This window comes from Thunnus maccoyii, chromosome 6, assembly GCF_910596095.1.
Source record: "Thunnus maccoyii chromosome 6, fThuMac1.1, whole genome shotgun sequence".
Lineage (NCBI taxonomy): Eukaryota > Metazoa > Chordata > Actinopteri > Scombriformes > Scombridae > Thunnus > Thunnus maccoyii.
Genome location: NC_056538.1, coordinates 6,212,465 through 6,234,500, shown reverse-complemented (window position 1 = coordinate 6,234,500; position 22,036 = coordinate 6,212,465). Strand labels below are relative to the sequence as shown.

Below are 22,036 nucleotides of genomic sequence, written 5' to 3'. Positions count from 1 at the left end.
AGTTTAATTATGGACATTTGCGAAACTTTTATAAGGGTTTTATTTTTGAAGATTTGTTGTTATTGACAGAATAGTTTTGTGGCCATGCACTGCACCAGCTGTGCTGACCATCATATAAACCTTTTATAGATAGTGGCTAATTTAAACTTTAGTGAAATTAAACAAGTTTAAATTAATATTTAAACGTCTCCAATTGTTGTTAATGTGCAGACACAATAAAGATAGCCCTGGTTGACAATAAATACAGTACTTACAGCCTACAACATTTCTTTTTTCCCCCCATCTCTTTATTTACAGACACCATCACTTACAGCATGAGACATCAACACAATAACAGAAAACACTTTGGCATCAGAATGAAATAAAGATAACACAACAGGCATGACTTCACTTTCAATTGGTTGATACATTCAACATGGTAACAGGATATATGGCAAAAGTAATAATAATAAAAATAATATAAAATAATAACAGAAAAGGTTGGCAATAAAATTAGAATATTGTGGCACACTAACTGTATGTGCACATTTCTTATTGTTTAAAAGTTGGATCTCAAGAGTTGTCTCAAAATAGTTTCTTAATTCAATCATGAAAAGTTCAAACAATGGGCGAGACCTAGAGAACTTGGATTTATGGATGTGAAATTTTCCCATTAAAATTAATAAATTGACAGTCGTTGAACTTTCTGTTTTTTTGTTTTCATAGTAAAGTATTACATCATTGGCTTCCAGCTTAAAATCCTCCACTCAAAAATGTGTTTTTCACCTTGTTCCTACAGTTCGATGTGTGAGCGTCAATGTGCAGAATGATGTATGTGTGTCTGACGCTAGAAGGCTGTGATGTTGGAAACAAGTTGTTTCGAGCAGTTAGACTCTCGAATTTTTAATGGGGGAGAATGAGTAGATGTAATTTCAAGGATTTTAAAAAGATAATTTAACTTTTTTGTGGAAAAGCCATATCAGACATAAGTTATTATTCAAAGTAGAGTATTTTATATACATCTTAAAACATGTCTGGAGGGGATCTTTAATTGAATGACTGGTTACTGGGAAAAGTTTCACGTGATTGGGATTTTGCCGGAATTACCTCGCTACCGGCTTCCGGGAAGATTTTCCGTCCGTCCGGCTCTGCGGACTCAAGGAGAGAAAGGTAACGCTGCGGTCCCGAGGAAAATGCTTTATGAAAATGCTCAATTTTTCAGACAAGTGTCAAGTCACAGTTACATAGACACTTGGGAAGGACATTCAAAAGCGCGTTTCACCTTTTTGTCTCCACATATACGTTGCTGTGGTGACTTTCTTCAGTGGCTCCTGCTGTGTTTTCAGGGATTAGCTCGCTAGCTTTCCATGCTAACACGACGTGGGTGTTCTTTCTTCACTTTAGCTAGTCCAGCTAGCCAGCTAACACTGCGATAGACAGACAAGATTAGCTCTTACTCAGGTGACGGTTACAAACATATTATAATATGTGTGTAGTGTGTCATATAAGGCAAGCGATAAAGGAACTGTCGCATCTCAATGTTGTTGTTGTGGTCGGTTAACGTAATTTATGCTGTTAACTGCTAGTTAGCTACACATTAGGCTAGGCAGGTAGCAGTAGGTTAAATCTCTGGTTATGTCGAAGCCGTGATTTGCTCTGTAAGGTTATCTGCCTCCCAGCATAATGTTGTGGAGTTTGTGTGCTCTTATTTGCCAGCCTAGCTTCATATAAAGAGATTGCTGTTGACAGTTGTCATTGTAAATTGACTGATAACCTGATACCTGAAACCATGTGATGGAGATGTCACGTCTCTGAAACCATTTGCTTTAGGCGCTAAAAGTGTGTAAAAGGTGGCTGAAAGATCTGGTTGTGTACAATCCGTCTACTCATGCAGCAGTGTGGGTCTCTATGTTCCTGATACAGTGCTGGTTGTAACAAACACAACAGTAGTATGAGACGCAGGAGGAGCAGAGGTGTTGGAGACTGAGCTGACAGAGCAGCTGTTTTGAACCTTTCAGCACTGACACCTTTATGAGTGAGCTGACAGGTCGCCTTCAAGATGTCAGCCGCTACAACCGAAGATGTGCTTCATAAAAATGTTGGTGAACATGGGATTTTTCGCGGCAACATCTCCCCACAGAAACTGCATCATCTTGAAATGAATCACTGTGATGTTGCTGAGCGAGCTGAGCGAGATGTTAATGTTTGGCTACGAAATGAAACGGAGGTGTCTGACTCATTGTGACTAGTTACAGTACTCATTATTGTCACGACATAAATGACAGCGCCACCAGCTAAAGCTGTCAAGCATATTGAGTCATTGAATATATGATTATGCGAGCTAGCTAAGCAGTAATTGTTTAGGCAGTGTTCCCATTCATTCCTCTCTGACGCCTCTGTTTGTTTGGTATGGTTCATGTTTTTACGTAGAGAAGATATGTTGTCATCATATAGCCAGCATGAGGTGTGGCTGGCACGAAGCCGGCAGCTGGGATGTGCATCGCGCCAATAGCAGGGGAAACCACGTGGTAAATCCAGGTTGGGCCTAGGAAAGCTAGCAGCATGGCTAACAGCATAACATACAGCAGCACGTCTTCGCACTCATATTTTTGAGGTCTTTTGGCAAGGCCGAGCGTTTGAAGGGTGTGTGTTTTAATATAATCCCATGCAATATCTATCTTTGTCGTGTATGTGTGTGTGTGTATATATGTTTGTGTGATGTGGGGTGTGTGTATGTGTATAGACAAGCAGACACGCCCCTGTCTCATTGCAAAAGTGTCCCGCAGTTTAAGCGGACGAGACACCGGTGTTTGACCACAGCTTGGTATGAGCGTGGCAGCTGTTTCTTGACACTGACATTGTGTCAGATTGTTTGTTTAGACGGCAGCATGGCTGGTATGTTCCAGCATAAGCCAGTTTGTTGATCACTTCACCCTACTTGCTGCTGCAGACATGAGGCTGATGTTGAGGACAGCAGGCATGTGACCTCAGCTTAGAATATGGGTTCAAAATGGATGCTGTTTCCTCTACATTTCACATAGGAAACCCTATAGCTAGTGAAGGCAGACCTGTCTCCCACGTCGTCGTCTTTCCAACCTTGTTTATAATTCATGCAGTACAGGAGAATATCATGCAGTGATCGGTGACATGCTCTAGCCAGAGAGAGCGAATGAAACCAAAAGCAGAAGTTCAATTGCAGGACAAATGCATGATGTGTCAAAGCCAGGCTATCACAGTTTGCCTGACATAAGGACACTACTGAGCTTCCTGTTGTGAAACTTGAAAGCTCAGAGTCTGGGCATGTGTGGGTTTTAACCAGAGAGACATGGGGGGGGTGGGGAGCAGGGGGGTTGGGTAGAACAGGCTGTGCTGGTGTGATGCTGTGTCATTGGAGCTTAACTTTCACTGTCTGTACATCCTTCCCAGCTTGAAATGTCTGACTGAAGCCACAGTTATTGTGAAGTGCTTATCACTGACATGTTATGGTTGGAAATATGATGATTCAAAACCAACTCTGTTTCAAATATTGACCAATGTCAATGTGGGTTTTATTATGGTTTGTACTGTTTTGTCTTTGTTGTTTAATTCTGTTATGTTTGTTTGATCTGTTCTTACTTTCTGTTGAGAAACAACATGGTCTTGCAGAAACCTGACATCAGCAAGCATAGATAACTTTTGACTTCTTTCTGGTTAGGTTAGCGAACCCTAATTTGTTAGAAATTTGTTGGTTCTGTCTATAAATGTTGGACCAAAAATACTGCTCTTTTATACAAAACTGCTATGATGCTCCCATTTTTGTGGCCTGTGGTCTAAATGTAAGCTATAGTTTTCCACAGTAAAAGTGATCTAGCTGAGCTGAAGCCTTCCACCACTGGAGCTGTTCGTGTCACTATGTTACTACCACCAAATACACAGGGACTCTGTGGCAGGTATGTACTGCCATTAGAGCCTGCAGGCCAGCGAACTGTATATACAGAGGAGTTACTCAGTTACACCTCAGTTTTTAGCACAGGCAGCACTGGTAAAAGCCCATTTCCAGTAAGCAGTAATTTAACAACAAAGCTGCACAGTGTACAGTGAATGTAGATCATTTGTGCACAGACAGTGGAAAACACACAGGGGCTACACCCTCCAGAGGTGACATGATAGCCAACTTCTTAAGCAAACTTGAGCAAATGTTCTCCCCCTCTCCTCCTTAGTGGGTCATGGGAGTGCATGCAGAGGCTTATGCAACAGTTGAAGGAGCATGTTTCACCAGCGGTGGTGCCGGTGGCTGGATCTCCACGGTGCTGCATGTCAGACCAGCTCGGATGACTGGACTGTGTGTGATTAGGGGATTGGGTGGGGCCTCTCGGGTACCCCTCGTCGCTAGTTTTGCAGCGCTGCACACCATTTGCAGCATTCATGTTCATTACTCATTTTCATAGATTCTGCAGACTGACCTGTGTGGTGCAGAAGATGTGTGTGACTGGCAGTGTAGTTATGTAAGAAGCAGGCCATGTTTCACTACTTCTAGGTGAAGCATTCCCTCAAACACCTAAAGGTTTTTTATTAGTGTGTCCCCAACTGAGTGGAGTAGAGCCTTTGAGGCAGTGTGGGTTAGTCTGAGGCCGTCTTTTAGCCCTGAGGTTGTTTACTCAGCATTTCATCTCCCAGGCTGCCCCGCTCAGTGGGACAATCTTTCTGTCTGTGGATGAGCTTTTTCAACTGCTGCCTGTCACCCCTCTACAGTCTTTAGTTATGCTAACTTTTACTGCCGACGTTCTCTAAACTGTGAGGATCCAGTTTGGATGAGCCCACCATCGCTGGCAGTCAATGTTTTTCTGAGCCGGGGATTTAATATGCCTGTATGGGAACCTTGGCTCGGTTAAAATCCATTGTCTTTTTGTCTTTTTTTTTTTTATATTTGTATGTTGACATATGTATGTTGTCATGGTAACAGTGGTGATTAGAACCATTTCTGCAGCGTGATTTCCTCTTCTTTGAAAAAAGGAAAAAACATCCTGATTCATCATGACTCAGGCTTTTTACGCTGCTCTGTGTGTGTGTGTGTGTGTGTGTGTGTGTGTGTGTGTGTGTGTGTCAGAGAAAGGGGCGTATGTGTGTGTCACTGGCAGAGATAATGTAGGCTTCAGCTATAAATACCAAATGTGTCACTATTGTGAGGGCTGTATAACCTGAAGAGCATGATTACACAGGAATCAGTAACTCTTGGCTCAGTGGGGGGGACAGTTTTTTTTTCAGTTATTCTGACTAAAGCTGCATTATGAAAGGTGGGTTTCTTATGTCAAGGTGTGTTCATGCTGAATACAAAGCAAATTAAGTGGCCAAATTGCATGAATTGTTAATTGAAATACACCAGTGGACACAAATAAACAAAAGAGTTGCTTCAGAAAGTGTGAACTGAGGAAAAGACACCGAAGTTGAAAACAATTGAATTCCAGCTACACGCACTGATCTAAACCATCGAAACAATATCTTTGCCAGTACTGACCTAATTACATGGATCAAGTATCAGCCAGATAAAACAGATGCAGAGTCACTGTCATTATGATGTTGTAACAGTGCAAGTTTATAAATCTTCTAGAACATTCAAAGCCTAAGAGGAGTTTTAGTGTATGAAGGTCTCCATTTGTTGTTAATTAAGGTGTAGTTCATGTTACCCTACACATAGATGAATACATAGATCAATGATTCCAAGTTCTACAAAGGAGGATTTACAGTTTTTTTTAATGAAAAATTAAAAAACAGCACCGGTATCAGATATTTACTTATACAATTTCAATTCCCCAAATTAAGGTGTTGGTTCTGGTATCACAGATTTGGTCTGTTTGTACTTGTTGGGAGGCACATTTCCTGAGTTAAATGGAAAAAAGATTCCTTTGTCTCAGTGTGAAGTGAGTCAGTTATTTGTACTTCAGCAGCAAACGAATGACAGTTTTGCAGACACATTTTAGCGTGGAATATGACGCAGCACATGTCATGATGTTAGGTCGCAGACACTGTGATGCTGTCGGTATTAGACATGGATTGTTTCGTAGATGTGATTGGATTGATTAAGAAAATCACAATGGTTAGTCTCTCTCAATTATCCACTGGATTGGTGATGGACACATATTAGATCTATATCATGGTTTGGAGACATACTGAGATCAATGCATTTCTTTGTCAATTTCCCTCATCTGCCTCACAAGCACTGCATTCCCCTTCCCTCCCCAGATATTAACTGCAGCCTAAAAATGTTAGGTCGGTCTACCAATAATTAGGATCCATTCTGAGAAGACACCTTGTGTTTTAAGGTGTATCTCTGGGATGTGTAAGAGCAAACTGAGAAGTATCTTGGCTAGACTGATGGATAGGAGCTTATTTTTGATTGGACCCTATACCGTACGTACTAGCAAAAAGTCGTTAAGATAGGGCTGTTGTAAAGTAAGCTACCACTATCATTTTCATCCAGGCTACTTTCAACTGGCTCATAAGCTGCGAATGTGGCTTTTATATTTCACTCGATAAACTACTATCCAGTAGGATGAGCGTAGTTAACGAGGCACATCGCTTTGGTGGTGCTTGGTAGTAACACTGACTTGAATAGATCTTTTTCAGAGCAGATATTGACTTGTCATAGAAAAAGCACAGGTGTATTATAATATACACCATTATGATCAAATTAACAATAACTGTTCCAGCCAGTGAGCTAACATGCACAATTCGAGGGCCCTTAAACCTGCACACATGAATGTAATGCAGCCATGATTTATGTTATTAATTAAACTCAGGCTTGTCCTAGTATGACATGTTAAAGTTTCTACTGTGAAAAATGTCTGTTAACGCTGTTAGTTAATTAATCCCATACAAATTGACCTACCAAAACTTATTGTTGGTAATATTCTTGTAGAAAAAGCACCTCTGTATATTTTGGTTATTTCAAACTGTAATTCACCAGAAATGTATGGTGTGAAAATTTTGTTGCCTTTTAAGATGATCATTATTATAACATATAGAACCAGGAAATTGCAGACTCCTATCATCAGAAACCATCTGTTATATATTTTACTCAATCTTACATGAGCCGTTACACTAAGTTTCTGTTTTTTATTAGCCAATCAATGCTCTTTGTTAACAAGGTTTTTCTCTCTGTCTGTCTTTTAGGACAAACTGTTCCTCAGTGTAATCACACTTAGGACCTAAAAGGATTCATAAATGTGAGTATACAGAGCATTATCAACAGGAAATATTCATTTTGCGTTTAACCCTTGATCTACATCTGACTGATCTAACTTAAACTCTACACAGACATGGCGGAGGTGTTTGGCTAGAACACTTATTCATATCAACCTTTAACTATTCTTTAAAACCAAAAGACAAAGACAAAGATCCTGCATTCCACTCTGTGTTTTCTCCTACCAAAGTAGAAGTGAATGTGATAATAACTTCTGTAATGGCTGCCAATTTTCTAAGCAAAAGACCCATTTAACCCCCCCCACCCCCCCACCCATTTTTTCTTATTCTACAGATTTGTACACAGGTCCAGATCCGCCTCCCCATGCAGAACTCCATGAAATGAATAAAGCACCACAGCCTATAACAGGACCCCCCTCCACCCCCCACCCTGCCCCCTCCCCTGGCCTTTCACAGGTAAGGAACCCCCACTACTTCTCTCTCTTTATCGGCTTTTTTAGCGTGCGTTTGCACTATTGTGCTTAGTTTCTCACCAGAAAAAGGGCTGCGCCAACAGGAGGGTTTTTTTTGCAGATAATGAAAAGCAGATCAATACATTTTCTCTGGAGGAGACTTGCTGCAGCTGTTCTTTGGTACAACTCCCAACCTGACACACAATTGTTGTACTGGTGATAATTAGAAATAACTTCATCCATGTTTACTACTGCCAGTGTGTCCATTTCCTGCCCTATTCTCACATTGTCAGCTCAACTTGGCCTGCTTCATCTTTTGTAATTATCCAGGCCACAAAAAAGCGTGGTTGATACCTCGCGGTCCTCGTTAAAATAAGATGCTGTTGACCACTTGTCTACTGTACGTTCTCGCTTTTTCACTCCCTCTTCCTCCTGCATCCCACTCTTCTCCCGTTGATATCACTTCCTGTCTCTTGCAGCCCTCATTCCCCCCTGGGCAGCCCCCTTCTGTTGTGTTTGCCACCCCACCGCCTCCACAAATGAACCCAACACCACAGCCCCGACAGGTAGGCCCGCCCACTGCTCACCCACCCCACAGCACAACTACACCCATACATAGGTGGACTCTGCTGTATTCCAGAAGAAGTCTCATGTTATTAAAAACAAATTGAGCTAAACTACATCTTTCAGGTCTTTCCTTCCCACTGCAAATGTCACTGCGTCTGCATGTTTGGCATAATTACCGCTACCTGTCGCTATCTGAGATCTTCCCAATGGAAAGCATCGCGTGCAGCCTCCCGACTGCATCTGTGAATTTCTTAAAATGCCTGCATGTGTGTTTGCCTACTTCTCACCAGTTCTGCACCATTTTTTTTTTAAAAGTCAGTGTTATCTTGTCCTTCATACTCGACCCTGACAGAGTCTCACAGCCTAGCGTGCAATATGCTCACACATTGGCCTTAACTCCACTATGTTTTGTAGGCTACGTGTTAATATATACATTATTTAACCGTTATGCAGAGCTTAAAGTTCTCGGGCACCGTGCCTGATTTCAGGCATAGGGCAGTTTTATATTCATCTAATACTTAATTCAATACATTGCACATATTTCCTCTGGGATGACTTTTCAGGCTTACAAATCTTTTGTTGCTTTAATCTCTGGTTATGTTTCTGTATTCAAGTTTTAAATATCATCATTATGCAGTCTTATCCATATTTATTATTTATCATTTCCAGTGAAGTCTACTGAATTGAGCAGGTTTATCATGTATTTTTTATCTGTTAAAATAACAAGATTCCTGTTACATTGTTAATAAATCAGTAGGCACGTGCAAATTGGGTAAAACAAATGGGGGGGGAAGTAACAGAAAGTGAGCATGACTGATGCTGTCAGTGGGCTAAAAATGTGAATAAATGTCAGAAAAGCGGCTTTCCACCGTTTTCAGACTTTCTGAACGATTTTATATCGGCCTTTTAATTGTGCTTTTTATGGTGCAGAAGTGGAAGGAGGCTGTCTGAGAGTGAAGCATGGATCTCGTGCTTTTGTCTTTAACCTCTGTCCTGTCTGCCTCTCCTCCTCTAGTTTGCCCCAGGGCCCCGGCCTATACATCAACAGGTACTAACAACACAACTGACTCACCTGACTGGGGGTGGGCGGGTTTTCTATGCTGCCACACTGCCACACTGCAATACAAGGAGCAGTAGATGAATTGTAGATGTTCCAATGGATGTATTGATTTATGAACTAAAAACATGACTGTGGACATCGATCCCCCTACTGAATCAAAGAGCTACACTAACTTTACACGATGTTGACCAGAATCAATAATGCGATAATGCTTTAGGGGTGATCTTTGCTTTTATGAAAATATTTATAAATGAATATCTAGGATATTTACATTGATTGATCTTCCACTGAGCTATTATCTAAACCAGAAACTGTGATTATCCCCCAGATTATAAAAAAATATCTAGACGGCAGAGAATATTAATTACAAGTGATGTCGTGGTATCAGGGCTGATCTGGGCATATTTTAACAGATCCATATCAGCTAAAACAAACTAGATCAAATACTTAAGTTACTCTACTGTATTTTGTTCACTTCAGCTTGCTGTGTTGAAAAGCTGACAGTCAACACTAGTGTGGAAATTTCGCTGCTTGTGCGAGTGAAAAATTAGACCTGTGAATGTGAAAACAGATGTTTCACCAGCCTTCATTAAAATGTTATGAGAAAGTGAAAGGTTTGATTGAAAAAATAAACACACCAACACCAGTCTCAGTCTTTGTTTCAACTAGTAAACACTGAGCTGATTAAAGCTTCATCTTCTGGTGATAGTTTCTGAGTTTTAGTCTGCATCTTATTATAAACTAGTCCTAGTTTATTGGGATTCACTGTTCTGCCTATTCTCTGCATGCTGCTTGTTAATTCAGTGCTTGGCTCAGAACGGATGGTTTCTGGGCGCTTTGCTCTAACTGATTGTGGTGCTCTCTTTCTCCCAACCCTTCCTCTCCCACCCTCTTCTTGCTTCCATTTGATGTGTCTCTGTGTGTGATCTGTGTTTGCGCTGCTGAAGGGAAGCTTCAGATCGCTACAGGTAACTCAATTTCCTCTTTCTTCAATTTTTTCCGTCCTTTTTTTTCACATCCTCTTGAGGAGTGCATATGTGTGTGTCTAATATTTGGCAGTGTTGTACTTTGTTGGCTTGATGTCATTTTGCTGGCTACGGTGGTTAGCTCCCAGGCCAGCAGCAGAATGTCAATGAGGAGGCTCTGAATGAACCAGCATTAGCTGCTTTATCTCTTCTGGCAGGCAGGGCCAATATGTTTCCAGTTGGAGTCTAGCCACAGATTCATGGACAAACTATGAGCCTAGCCATTAGGCTGGACAAGCTAGCTCCACTTGGTCCAAGAGATAAAATCATACGAGGGCATGGGAGATGGTTTTTATGTCAGAGGTTTCAGAAAGGTAACTAATTCCCTAATTTCTCTCTCTGTCTTTCTCCTTCCCCTGTTTCCATCCTGTTCTTCTGTCAACATGTTCCTGTGGCTTCTCTTTTTGTCTTGCCTCTCTACATCTATTCTCTGTCCTTTCAATGCATGTTCCTCCTCACCTTGCTTTGCTATGTCACCACCTTTTTCCCCCTCTTTTCTCATCCTTTACACTCCCTCCACACTCCACCTTGGCTTCCTTCCCTGCCTCTTCTCTAGCCCTACTACACCAACAGGGCCAGCCTGCCTCCCAGCAGTGGGCCCCGGGGTGTCCCACCCAGCAGCGCCCCTCGGCCTGTGACGCCAACCCATGTCTACCAGCCGGGCCCTGGATCCCAAATGATGATGATCCCTGGCCAACAGTTGCCCTTCCCCAGCTCACCGCAGGGACCTACCTACTTCATACCGGGACAGGTAGGAGGCAAAAACCAGCGTGTGTTGAAGTCATGGTAGCCAGATGGTAGAGAGCTGAAACAGCACACCACTGATGCACAAAATAGATGTTTAGTTTTCCATGCTCTGTATTTATGTTTGGATCGAAAAAACATTTCTGAATTAATTGGAGTGGAACAGAATTGGAACAAAATACATATACAGCCCTGTCGAATGGAGGGTTTTAGTGCGGACCCACTCTGTGAATTTTTTAATAGTCCATGAGCAATTTCTCTCTGTCTTGGGAGCCTCTGTGTCTGTTGATGGTGAGCAATAGTCAGAGATTCCGAGTGTATAACATTGGGCATGTGGGACTTTAATGATCTACATCTAGATTAGCATAGATGCTAGCGTGTGTGACATGTTACGGTGTATCAGTCAGTGTAGTGACATTTTATGACAATAGAGAAATGTAGACTTGAAAAGAAAAAAAAAATTCAATTAATTCAGTTTTATGATAAGGCAGGTGATATTCCATATTTTTATTATTTAAACAAACCCTGTGAAAAGACTAAAACTAACAATGTGTTTGTCTCTCTGACTTCCTCAGCCTATCTGTAGCTCTGAACCACAAGTCCTTTTTTTCTTACTGAAGACGTAAATCTGTAAAAATGATTCACTAATATATATACTTTCATTTTTTAAAAAGATTAAATAAAAATAAATCCTCAGTGAGTATTTATGGTAGCAGGACAGTGTATGTGCCCATGTTCATGATAATGAGAGAACATGTCAAAGATTTTCACCAGACTTATACTTGAACATCTTATCCATAAAATATAATTTAGTTCAAACTGCACCTAAGCTGTGTATGGTGAAAATAAGTGTCATCTGGTGCAGGCCAGTGTATGCTCATAATACAGTTAAGAAACATCATTATTTATATTGCTACTATGACTATATCTAATGATTTTTCTTTCCTCTTCCTCTCACTCCTCTCTACCTGTCTTATCTTTCATGCTCCCTCTTGTTTGTTTCCTTAGTACCGCTCAACAACCTATGTGGCCACACCCCAGCAATACCCCGTACCAGCGGGCACCCCAGGCTTCTACCCAGGCACCAGCCCGGCTGAATATGGTACTTATGGTAAGAGGCTCTACCTGGGCCTCACCTGACACTCACACACAGAGACACATGGCAGAATCAATAGCAAGCACTAGTCCAGGGACTTCATCAGTCAGAGAGCTATTTGTGAAACTAAAAAGTAGAGGAACAACAAACACATAGCATAACATTCTTAAAGGTGAAGTCAGTGACTCTGCTCCAATAGACTTTCTTTGTCAAAGTCAGTGAATATCTCCTCACGGTCAACGTATTATCCGTTCTGTGCGTGCGCTGACAAAAAACTGGTGTCCATACACAGCACTGGCTCTGTAAATGGGCATGTAAACACAGTGGCTCGGAGCGAGCCACACAACACTAGTCCAGCCAATCAGCAGCAGGGGGCGTTCATGCTCATGCTCAGACACAGGCAAGTCATCAGAGCAGCTGTCTGTGTGAGGACATGACAGTCTCCCATCTCCAGCACCCGTTGAATGATGGGGGAGTACTGGCGAACTGGAGAGAGAGAGGCTGTGGCCACTTCAGATAGAGCGTGTTTTCTCACAGAACAGATACGCTTCCATTTTATTAAATCTATCAATCTACACTGAATCCGAGACCCCTGCATTTTTTTACACTCTGAGTCTGTTACTGTTGCATTCAGTGAGGTGTAATCTGAGCAGGCAACTGTTTAAATCAGACAAATATCCTGCTGTATATGTATGTGTTTTCAACATATTAACCGTATCAATTAATCAATAAATACAAACACTGTTGATTTCTTCTCATGGAGCCAACGTGTAAACTATTTTGGTTCAGTAAATTTCTGCTGTCAGTCAGCCTGGTGAAGGCAGTTTGTCCAGCCGCTGTCCTCTCAGCTCCCCAGGAGTTGCAGCTGACGGCTGCTTCTGTGGACAGAGACGCTGAACGCAGGTTGAGTGAGAGGTGAGGAGGCTGCATAGAGGCAGAGAGTATGGATGAACTGTTGTGCTCACATGGGACGAAATATTTTTCCCGCTCGTGATAATGTGTGAGAGGAACAGAAGTGAATCTACAGCTAATAAATCGCTCTGAATTTCGCCATATTTCTCTTTTGGTCGTTGCCTTGGCGATGTGTGTCCATGAATTTGGGGGGTGGAGCTTTTGAAGAAGCATGAAGGGATGGGTGTATTTGACTTGAGTGCAAGTATGGAGTATGGCACACTAACAAACGGAGGCATGTGTAAAAACCTACCAAGATCATCAGTAATGGTTACTGATGATTTGGACATTACCCCAATCAAGGCAGTTGTTGAGTTCATCTAAATTTGAATCATAATTTTACCCCTCAACTTCACCTTTCCTTTAGTTTGCATAGTCTTCATGTTTTTCAGGTCATTCGTGGGCTTTGTTCATCTGCTGACCTACTTTGGCCCACACCTAAGCTTTTGTTTGAGAGCCTTCCGGTTTGTTTTGTATTCTTTTCATATCAATATTAACAGAAAAGCACTGATCTCCCTTTAATAAACCACATACTTATGTTGCTATTAGTTGTGGTTACCTTTATCTGAACCCAAAAGTCGTGTCAGTGCTTACAACACTTCTTTTCGCTGAAGGCATTTCTGTTTAATAAGAAATGAGAAGTAACAGACCAGCTGGTTTAGAGCACAGAACAAAACTGATGGCACCTGCTAAGAATCTTTTATTGTAGCAGTGGAGATCCTTGGGGCAACTCAAGACATTCATACATACATACATTAAATCATGTTGTAGCATGTAGCAAAGCAATGTGCTTTTTTTTTTTTTTTTTAAAGCAAAAGGTTTTGTCGTAAGTTCCTCAGAACCAAAGAGCAGCATCATATCTCTAGACTTGGATTTGTGCAGTGACATTCAGCAATTACACAGGGAGAAATCAGCTAAGGTTGCTTTTTCTTTTCCTCAACCAACATAAACCATATGAGCATAATGAAATGCAGCTACTAGACAAGCTGTTGTCAGCGAAGGGTGTGGCTGCATTCTGGAAAATGTCAGAAGTCGCTGACTGTCATAGTTAAAGCAGGTTGAGTGAAACAGATACACTAGAAAAGTAAAGTATGTCAGCATAATAACATCTGCATTGGAACATTACAAATGTTCCATATGTAACAGTGCGGGAGTTCACAGAATATAACTATCACAGAGCAGCTCATACACGTGGACATTTCTGGGTTTTAACCTCTGTGGTAATTCATTCCAGTCATCCTCTTTTATCTTAAATTTACATAACTTCTCATCTACTGAACAAAGTAGCACTGCAGACATTTTTTGCAGTTGATTCCATGTGTGCTTACACCCTCTAGAGGCGGCCGAGTGTCAGTGCACCACAAGAACTGATGATGCCCTGAAAACAAACTTGCTGACCCCCCACTGGCAGGCATCTGAACTATGTGTTGTCTTTGTTTAAACTGTAGCTCATCAGCAATAGGATGCTCAGGCTTGAATACAGGCCTGTTAAAAACACAATTCTTCCCATTAGGTTTTCCATGTCATGCTCTTTGCACTTCAGTGCTGTATGATGTACATAAACAATGCCTCTGCACATTCTGCACCTACAACCAGCAATAAAAGATAAGGTCTGTTTTTTTGTTTTTGGTAGATGCAGTGTAAATCATCCTTTTGCTGGAATATAAAGTAGTTCTATAATTTATCGGTTGCAGATTCAGTTGGTTGGCATTGTCCTCAGGCAATTAGGGTTTAGTAAAGGAAGCAGGAATTTAATTGGCTTATATCCAGTTTACTCTTTAAGTAAAGGGTAATGTAGGGAATATATAAAAATGCTATTGCTAAAATGCTAGAAAAGACTATTTCTTGGCTGGGATCAATGACTTCCTGCAGTCTTGTCAAGTAAGGTTGCCAGACAACCAGTGGTTACAAAATTGCCAAGAAATAGTCCTATGTTGAGAGGATACAGTGTTTTTTTTTCTAAATGTCAGATTGCATACAAGAGAAATCATTCCAATATAATGTACAGGATTCAGGATTTTCCCGATCTGCTTAGGCCCTCTATACTGTATATAATGTTGGTCTTCTTACTAATCCTGCACCTCAGAGTCCCATGTTCTCAGGTGGTCTCTGCTTAACGCACACTTGAGTTTGAAGAGCATCATTCTCATTTTTCCAAGTGATGTGAAATAAAGAGGTAATGACTCTGACTTTGAAAGAAATAGAACTAAACATTTAGTTGCAATTATATCCTTAGTGCCAATTTATGATCTGAATGTTCTTATTCTAGTGAAACCCTGATTCTTATACACATTATTGTATTATTTGAAATGAAAATGGTAAAAAGGTATTCCTGAAAACCCATCACAGGTCAACTTCACAATGCTTATTCCAAGAAAAAGAGATGGTTTCCCCCTTTTTCCTCTGATAGCAACACACCAGAAAAACACAGTTTGTTTCATACTGTGTATCTGTTATGTTTATTGGTGTGACTCTGCCGGGCTTGGTGCTAATTCAACAGTAGCAGGTTACTGGTTGTATGAGAGCTACATGGCTATTTATGCTAGATATTTATTTCACCATCTGAGACATAATGTCCCACCTGTTTGCTTGAAGTTGTTTGTCACATTGGTCATTCTGCGAGTCACATGTCATGACATCAGGGTGCCACATGATCCTAAATAACGGGTCATGTGACAGTGAGTTATGGCTCTCAAACTCTGGTGTCTGATTGACTGGCTTGACCATTATATTTGCTCTGAGAGTGCATTGCTGCAGAGACATTCAGGGCTGTTGTAGGTATCCACAATGTCACAGAGGCAATAATGAGCCTTTGCCTTCAGGATCTGCATAAAATTCCAAATAGAAAAATGACCCCAGAATATCATCCCCCCCCCCCCCCCCCCCCCCCCCAGTCATCTAAGTGGTACAGTCTCTCTGAGATGTTTTCTAGCAGTCAGGTAAACATACACATATATTGTGGTGTTTTGACAGAGCATGGTGACAGGATATTTTTAAGACTCCCACCCCCCCAAGTTGTATGATTTGCTTAACTCATTTTATAGGAACAGCCTCCACTCGCTTTGTAGTAGGCTGTGATGTCTTTGCCAGCACAGATCAGATCACTTACCTAGGGCCTGTATGCCAACGCAGAGGGTTCAGTAAAAAAAAAAACACTGGGTCGTAGAAAACGTTGAACCTGGCTCAACTTTTACCAAACTACAACACAATGTCCTCCAGCATGCCACTGTGTTGGCCAGTTAAATACATGCAAGATTACTTTGTAATGTGAAAAGTGTATTTCTACTGTTAATCTCTCAATCTTCACTGCGAAAGATGAAATATTTGCCATTCTGACTTTCTAAAAGTACTAGGATGATTTCAGCACATAGACTTACAATGGGAATAAAATGGTTTTAGCCTTGAGATGCTTCTGGAAAACAGGGCCCAGTGTTGAAAAATCTTACATCAGATGATTATAAACTGCTGTACCGTGTTTTGGTGTCTTATAGCCTTCATAAATCTAATACTCAAACTGGACTTTCTGGATCCTATTTCATGTCTCACTGGTACCTGGAAAAAAAAACACACCCCCACTCACACAGTCTCTTGCGTTGTTTTAACGCAGGGCTGCTTTTGGTCTGAACATCCACTAACAGTTTAGTTTGCCTGCCAGCACAAAGGGAGGGGGAAAGGGAGGGAGGTGAAAAAAAGTGAAAGGCAGGGAGGAATCAGGAAGGTCAGAGGGAGGAGCAAAACGAAGACACGCTGGAAGAAGGAGGGCTTAGCATTAAAAGGAGTCATTCTGAGAGGGCACCTGTAGAGAGGACAGGAAGAAGTAAGAGAGGGGGTTTGAAGAGAAGCCCCCTCTCCATTTTACTGTCCAGACGCAATTTTGCATTCAGCAGGCATTCAGCATGGGGAATCGTGGGTCTCAAGAACAGGAGGACTCTCAGGGTAGGTGTTGTCTAGACTGTGTGTCTTTTTGCAGCCCCCTCCCCTCCTCTTACCATTGCTCTCTCCTTCTCCTGTACTTTGTGAGTCATATCTCAAGCCTCTTATTTACAGTATTGGGACGTTGTCCAATAAAAGTCTCATTCTGGCTTTCTGGTTTTGAACATGCTCCCCTTCTCCCTCTCTCTGTCCTTCTCTCTTTCTGTCTTCCCTCCCTCTCCCTCTTGCGTGCACTCTTCCCCCAGCCGGTGTGGGTTTTTGACTATATTTAGGCTGTGCTGCTCCTGGTCAACAATGCAGACTCAGTAATGTGAGTTAGACTGAAATGCATGCAGAGGGGGAGAGAGGCAGAGTGAGAGCTAGCCACCGCCAGGCTGAAAGAGAGGCCTCTTCAATCTGAGGATTTTTTTTTTTTTTTTTTTTTTTTTTTTTTTTTTAACCTCAGTCCTTCCTTGCATCTGAGTGTGACAGAGAGAGGGTGTTTTTGTTTCTGAGCTGTAACTGAGGCCAGTTAGAAGACCAGGTAATATCACTGAAGAGCTACAGTTCCAGTCAAAAGTTTGGACGCACTTTCCCATTCCCTTGTATGAGAAAGTGTGTCCAAACTTTTGACTGGTACTGTACATGTCTTGTTGACATTATTGACCGGGTAAGCTAATAGAGATTGTTTGAACGTTTTTTTCCTTGGTCACGTTGGCAGGAGTTATCTTGATAAATTTGTGAACATGATCAATATCCATGGCCTTAAGAAATAAGGGACCCCAATGCAGTGCAGGACAGAGGGAGAGACTGCTGTGTCATGGTCTGAAGGCCTACCTGCATAGGGCTTTCAAGGCGCTATGTCTCCTTCTGGTAACTGATGCATTCAGAGTCAGACACAACAAGAAGTGAGATGTTGAGATAGCACAAAAGCATTCAAAGTCAGTAGAAAGACACACAGATTTGAGGCAATGATGTGGATTTCCACTAGTTGCTGTAATTAACTGTGATTGAGAACAAGGTGTTGGTTGCAGGTTGTATTACTCCACTGCAGTAATGTTCAGAGGGAGGAGCAATAGGAAAAGGAAGTGGTAGAAAATACATGTGCAATTTGTGTTTTTTGGTAATTTTTCAAGAAGTTTAATTATAGTCACCTGATGTATGATTACATTACCTAGAGGGCTGCAACAACACACAAGTACTCAACTTTGCTCCAGTGAAGCGAAACAAAAAATCATCTTGTATCTGACTGAAAGCTGCAAGTACCAGCAGGAAAACAGCTGCACAGTTGTAGATGCTTAATGCAAGGCTTTATTTGACTGGAAATGTCATAACAGGCTGGCCAATTACAGCAACAACATCATGTTTCACATTGTTAAGAATATCAGTAAATAATACTCTTGGCATGGGATAAGAATATGATTACAAAACCTTTGTGGAAATTTTCTTATTTGCTTTTTGTCAAGAGGTACATGAGAAGATTGATACCACTGTCATTGTCTACATGGTAAATATGAAGCTGCTGCCAACAAAATCCACTATCCAGCACCTCTCAAGCTCACTAATTTACTTGTTATAGTTTGTTTATTTAATCTGTATCAAAACCGAAGTGTAATAACAGCAAGTTGTGATTTTTAATGGGGGTTATGTTTTGCACTATTTCTTGGCTAAGCACAGCGACTTTCTAGAGTCGCTAGTTGCCTGGCAACCTCACGATGTCAACAGGACTCCAGGAAGTCACTGCACCTGGCCAAGAAATAGTTGAAAAAAGTTGTAAAACCACTGAAAACTAATTCAGTCAATTTTCCAACCAATATTGGATTTCTACATACTGTATGGTTTTATACGGAGTAAAGAAACAAGACATATTACATATTAATTAGTGAGCTTTAGAGGTGCTGGTAAGTGGATTTTTTTACCTCTGGAATGGCTAGCTGTTTCCCCTTCTGGTCCATGTGCTAAGCTAACCTGATTGCTGAGGTTGCCAGGCAACTTGCGGAGACTCTACTAAGTGTCTGTGCTTGGCCAAGAAATAGTGCAGCACATAACCCTTGCTGTTTATTCACTTAAGTTTTAGCACTTATACACAAAAGTGTATTTCCTCAAACTAATGTGATTAATTGGTCTGAATATCTGTATCCGTATCTGTATATGTATATCCGTTACAATTATTCTTAATTACTAGTACAGTGCCCGTTCAAAACGTATCTGTTGGGAGCAGTTGCTTGGCCTCTGGCTGCCACTTAAACACATAGAAAAATGAATACAGTTGATTTGAGGTGTGAATGAGTACACACACCAACAACGTGAAAGAAACTAACATTCTTTTATACACAGATGATATAAATAATAGGTAGGCTACTCTAATAGTAAATAAATGTTCTATTCTCATTTCAAGTAAATAAGGGCTACATTTAAAAATAAAATAATGTGCATCCTAAAATAAAGTGGATTAATCATATTGGGCTCTTAGATCATTCCTATTTTCTGTGCCTTCGGTTTGAGTGGCTATGTTTGCTCCAAAGATTTGTGCTTTGTCTTTTGTGATGCTTCACGACCTCAGAACATATCAGACAAACTGGTTTTGAACTGCCCGTGTATTTCCTTCGTTTTACACCCATAACTACAGTAATTATGTATTGGGCTCTCAGCACTTCCAAAATGCGAGTGACCTATGCTCAACAATGTACCTGAATGCCTCCTGTGTAGTCACTCACTGCTGCTGATGATCAGCTAAACGTGCTGTTAATGATAGCTTTCTGTCTAGACACGGGTTAAGAGTGTCATTTCTTTATTTTCGCTGTCTACTTTTCTCTTTTTAGAGCACTTTTCTCTGACTCGTGTCACACCTCGTCTCTGGTTTCTCCCTGACATGCTGGAGTCAGTCAGCAGAGCCCTGAAGCTCCATCCTGCCCCTGCACAGAGCAGAGCGGCTTGCTGATCGCTGGTTTATTCAAAGTTTATTAATATTTAACATATCACGTGTCCAAATTGCTCTAAATTCGACACTGCACTCCGTTGGGTCCCCAGCCATAAATCCACCAAGTGTGGAGTCAATTGGATGAACGATTTAAGAGATACACGAAGGACATACATACAGACATACAAACAGACATACAGAGATTTCTTCCTTTAGTAGGTAGATTATTCTTATAAGTCTTTAACCTTGTATTAATTAATTTATTTGCTAATTCATTTACTCATTCATCATAAGCTTCATTCTTTGAGAGTAGCCTGTCCATATTTAGCAGAGTTGTAACCCTTAATAGGAAGTAAAGCTCTTATTCAAACATTTCCATCTCTCTCTGAAAGATGCTACACTGGTCATAGGAATATTATCAGGACACTAAAGCCTAAACTTGCCACTGATTACTTTTGTAAGCTAGGAATTGAAGTTTAATTTAGGTGTGTGTGCTCTGCTTGTACATTGTTCTTTACTAGAGCATTAAATAGTTTCCTAAAATGTAAATTTAAGTCTAACACATCCTCAGTTGGCAGTGAGAGGACTTAAGTACTTAAAAAAGTGCAATTACCTCACTGTTGTGACATTATAACTTTACCATGAACATAAAACTGCAGCTGTTGCACTGCAAATCCACAAGAAATAAAACCTTCACAACTTTGTGATGCAGCTTTGCTAACTGCCTCAACTTAGCCTCACAGGAGGGGGTGATGTTGGCCCTCATTGTGTAAACACAGGCTATATGCTGTTTAGCTAATGTGTGTGTCTGTGTGCATCAGACTGTTTGTGTCAAGTTATGGATATAGGATTAAGCCAGTGTGTGTTGGTTTACATTCTTCTCTCTGTCTGATCCACAGCAGGGGCCTACTATCCTGCCCAGCCTCAGTTCACTCCCTCGGTGCAGGCAGCACCCGTCATTATGAATCCTGCCCCTCAACAGCAGCAACCGCCACCTCAGCCTCCCCAACACATCCCCACCAAACGGGAACGTAAACAGGTACTATTCACTATTCTGCCTAATTGAACACAGGACAGTGTGGCTTTGAGAATTCATATCTGCTTCAGAGTTTCCATATTACCTGCTGATGAGAATCAACCACTAGTGGTGTTAAACAAATGTTCCCCTAAAATGGAAATTTTCTTATCAACCCTATTTGAACAAGATCTATTTATCAGGGCAGGTCAGGTACTTAAACTTGTACTATTATTCTATGTTAATTCCATCTGAATACATCACATCTGTGTCTGTACTCATAAGAACATTTCAGCCTCAAACAGCTACAGTGAGATAAAGTCAAGGTTCCTATGATAATGTTAGACCTATCTGCACATACATCTCAGTCATATTGCAGACTAAGAGCAACATTTTTGGCTCTTCAATGATGGAAAAAAGTTTGGTAACTGCTGTGTACTGTATTTTGAGATAATGCTCACCCTTATCTGTTTGCTACAACTTGCACAATCACCTGAACAGTGAGGAGTAGAGAAGATAAATTTAGGATGTGTGTTATAAAGTATTCTTTCTGAAAACAGCTATTGACAACTCGCCCTCAAGCCAGTCTAAACACAGTTGAAGTTTGTCTACATTTTGTCGTTCTCTACGTCGCACAGCTATAGCTGCATGTCAGCCTTCGTCTAAAATATGAAGAGAGGCCACTAGCTAAGGCACTTAACTGAAATATCAATTACAAAATGGATGCAGATATTCCCATCATTCTGTTATAGAACCAAATACCATGCTCACCAGCTACTTTTGTTATATCCAAGTAAAAAATGCTTGAAGCTGACACATACCATACTTATGAATTCCACCTGGGAAGTGGGATCTCAAAGGAGCACATGAAGGCAACATGTCTTTTATTCAAGATCAACATACAGTTTTGTGTATGAGGGCAATTTAACTGAGATTAAAAAAAACTGGACTTCTAGATGCACAATAGTTTGACTTCAGAACCTGTATGTACTATACTGTACAATCTGCTTTCACTAAATGAATTAATGAGAGCTCCAAACAGAACAGATGTCAACTTCTGTTGTTTTAGAGAAGGCTGGCACAGTGCTGCACGAGTTAACTGACCATATGGTATTCAAACAAACTTCACCATTATT

The 22,036-nt window shown here is 41.0% G+C and overlaps 1 protein-coding gene across 5 annotated transcripts in view; it reads left to right on the top strand.

The window, feature by feature from the left end:
• The first annotated feature begins 1,100 nt into the window (after positions 1-1,100).
• Positions 1,101-22,036, top strand: part of LOC121898492 (eukaryotic translation initiation factor 4 gamma 1-like) — a 40,508-nt gene continuing 19,572 nt past the window's right edge. The window contains exons 1-9 of one of the 5 annotated variants that reach the window (XM_042413616.1): positions 1,101-1,149; positions 7,129-7,181; positions 7,493-7,614; positions 8,090-8,176; positions 9,193-9,225; positions 10,185-10,205; positions 10,819-11,013; positions 12,015-12,117; positions 20,785-20,924. In XM_042413616.1, the coding sequence (XP_042269550.1) occupies positions 7,540-7,614; positions 8,090-8,176; positions 9,193-9,225; positions 10,185-10,205; positions 10,819-11,013; positions 12,015-12,117; positions 20,785-20,924 (654 nt within the window). In that variant the 5' untranslated portion in view covers positions 1,101-1,149; positions 7,129-7,181; positions 7,493-7,539. Of the gene's footprint in view, positions 1,150-7,128; positions 7,182-7,492; positions 7,615-8,089; positions 8,177-9,192; positions 9,226-10,184; positions 10,206-10,818; positions 11,014-12,014; positions 12,118-16,852; positions 16,990-20,784; positions 20,925-22,036 lie in introns of those variants that run through there. The other 4 variants (XM_042413617.1, XM_042413618.1, XM_042413619.1 and 1 more) reach the window with 4 other exon arrangements.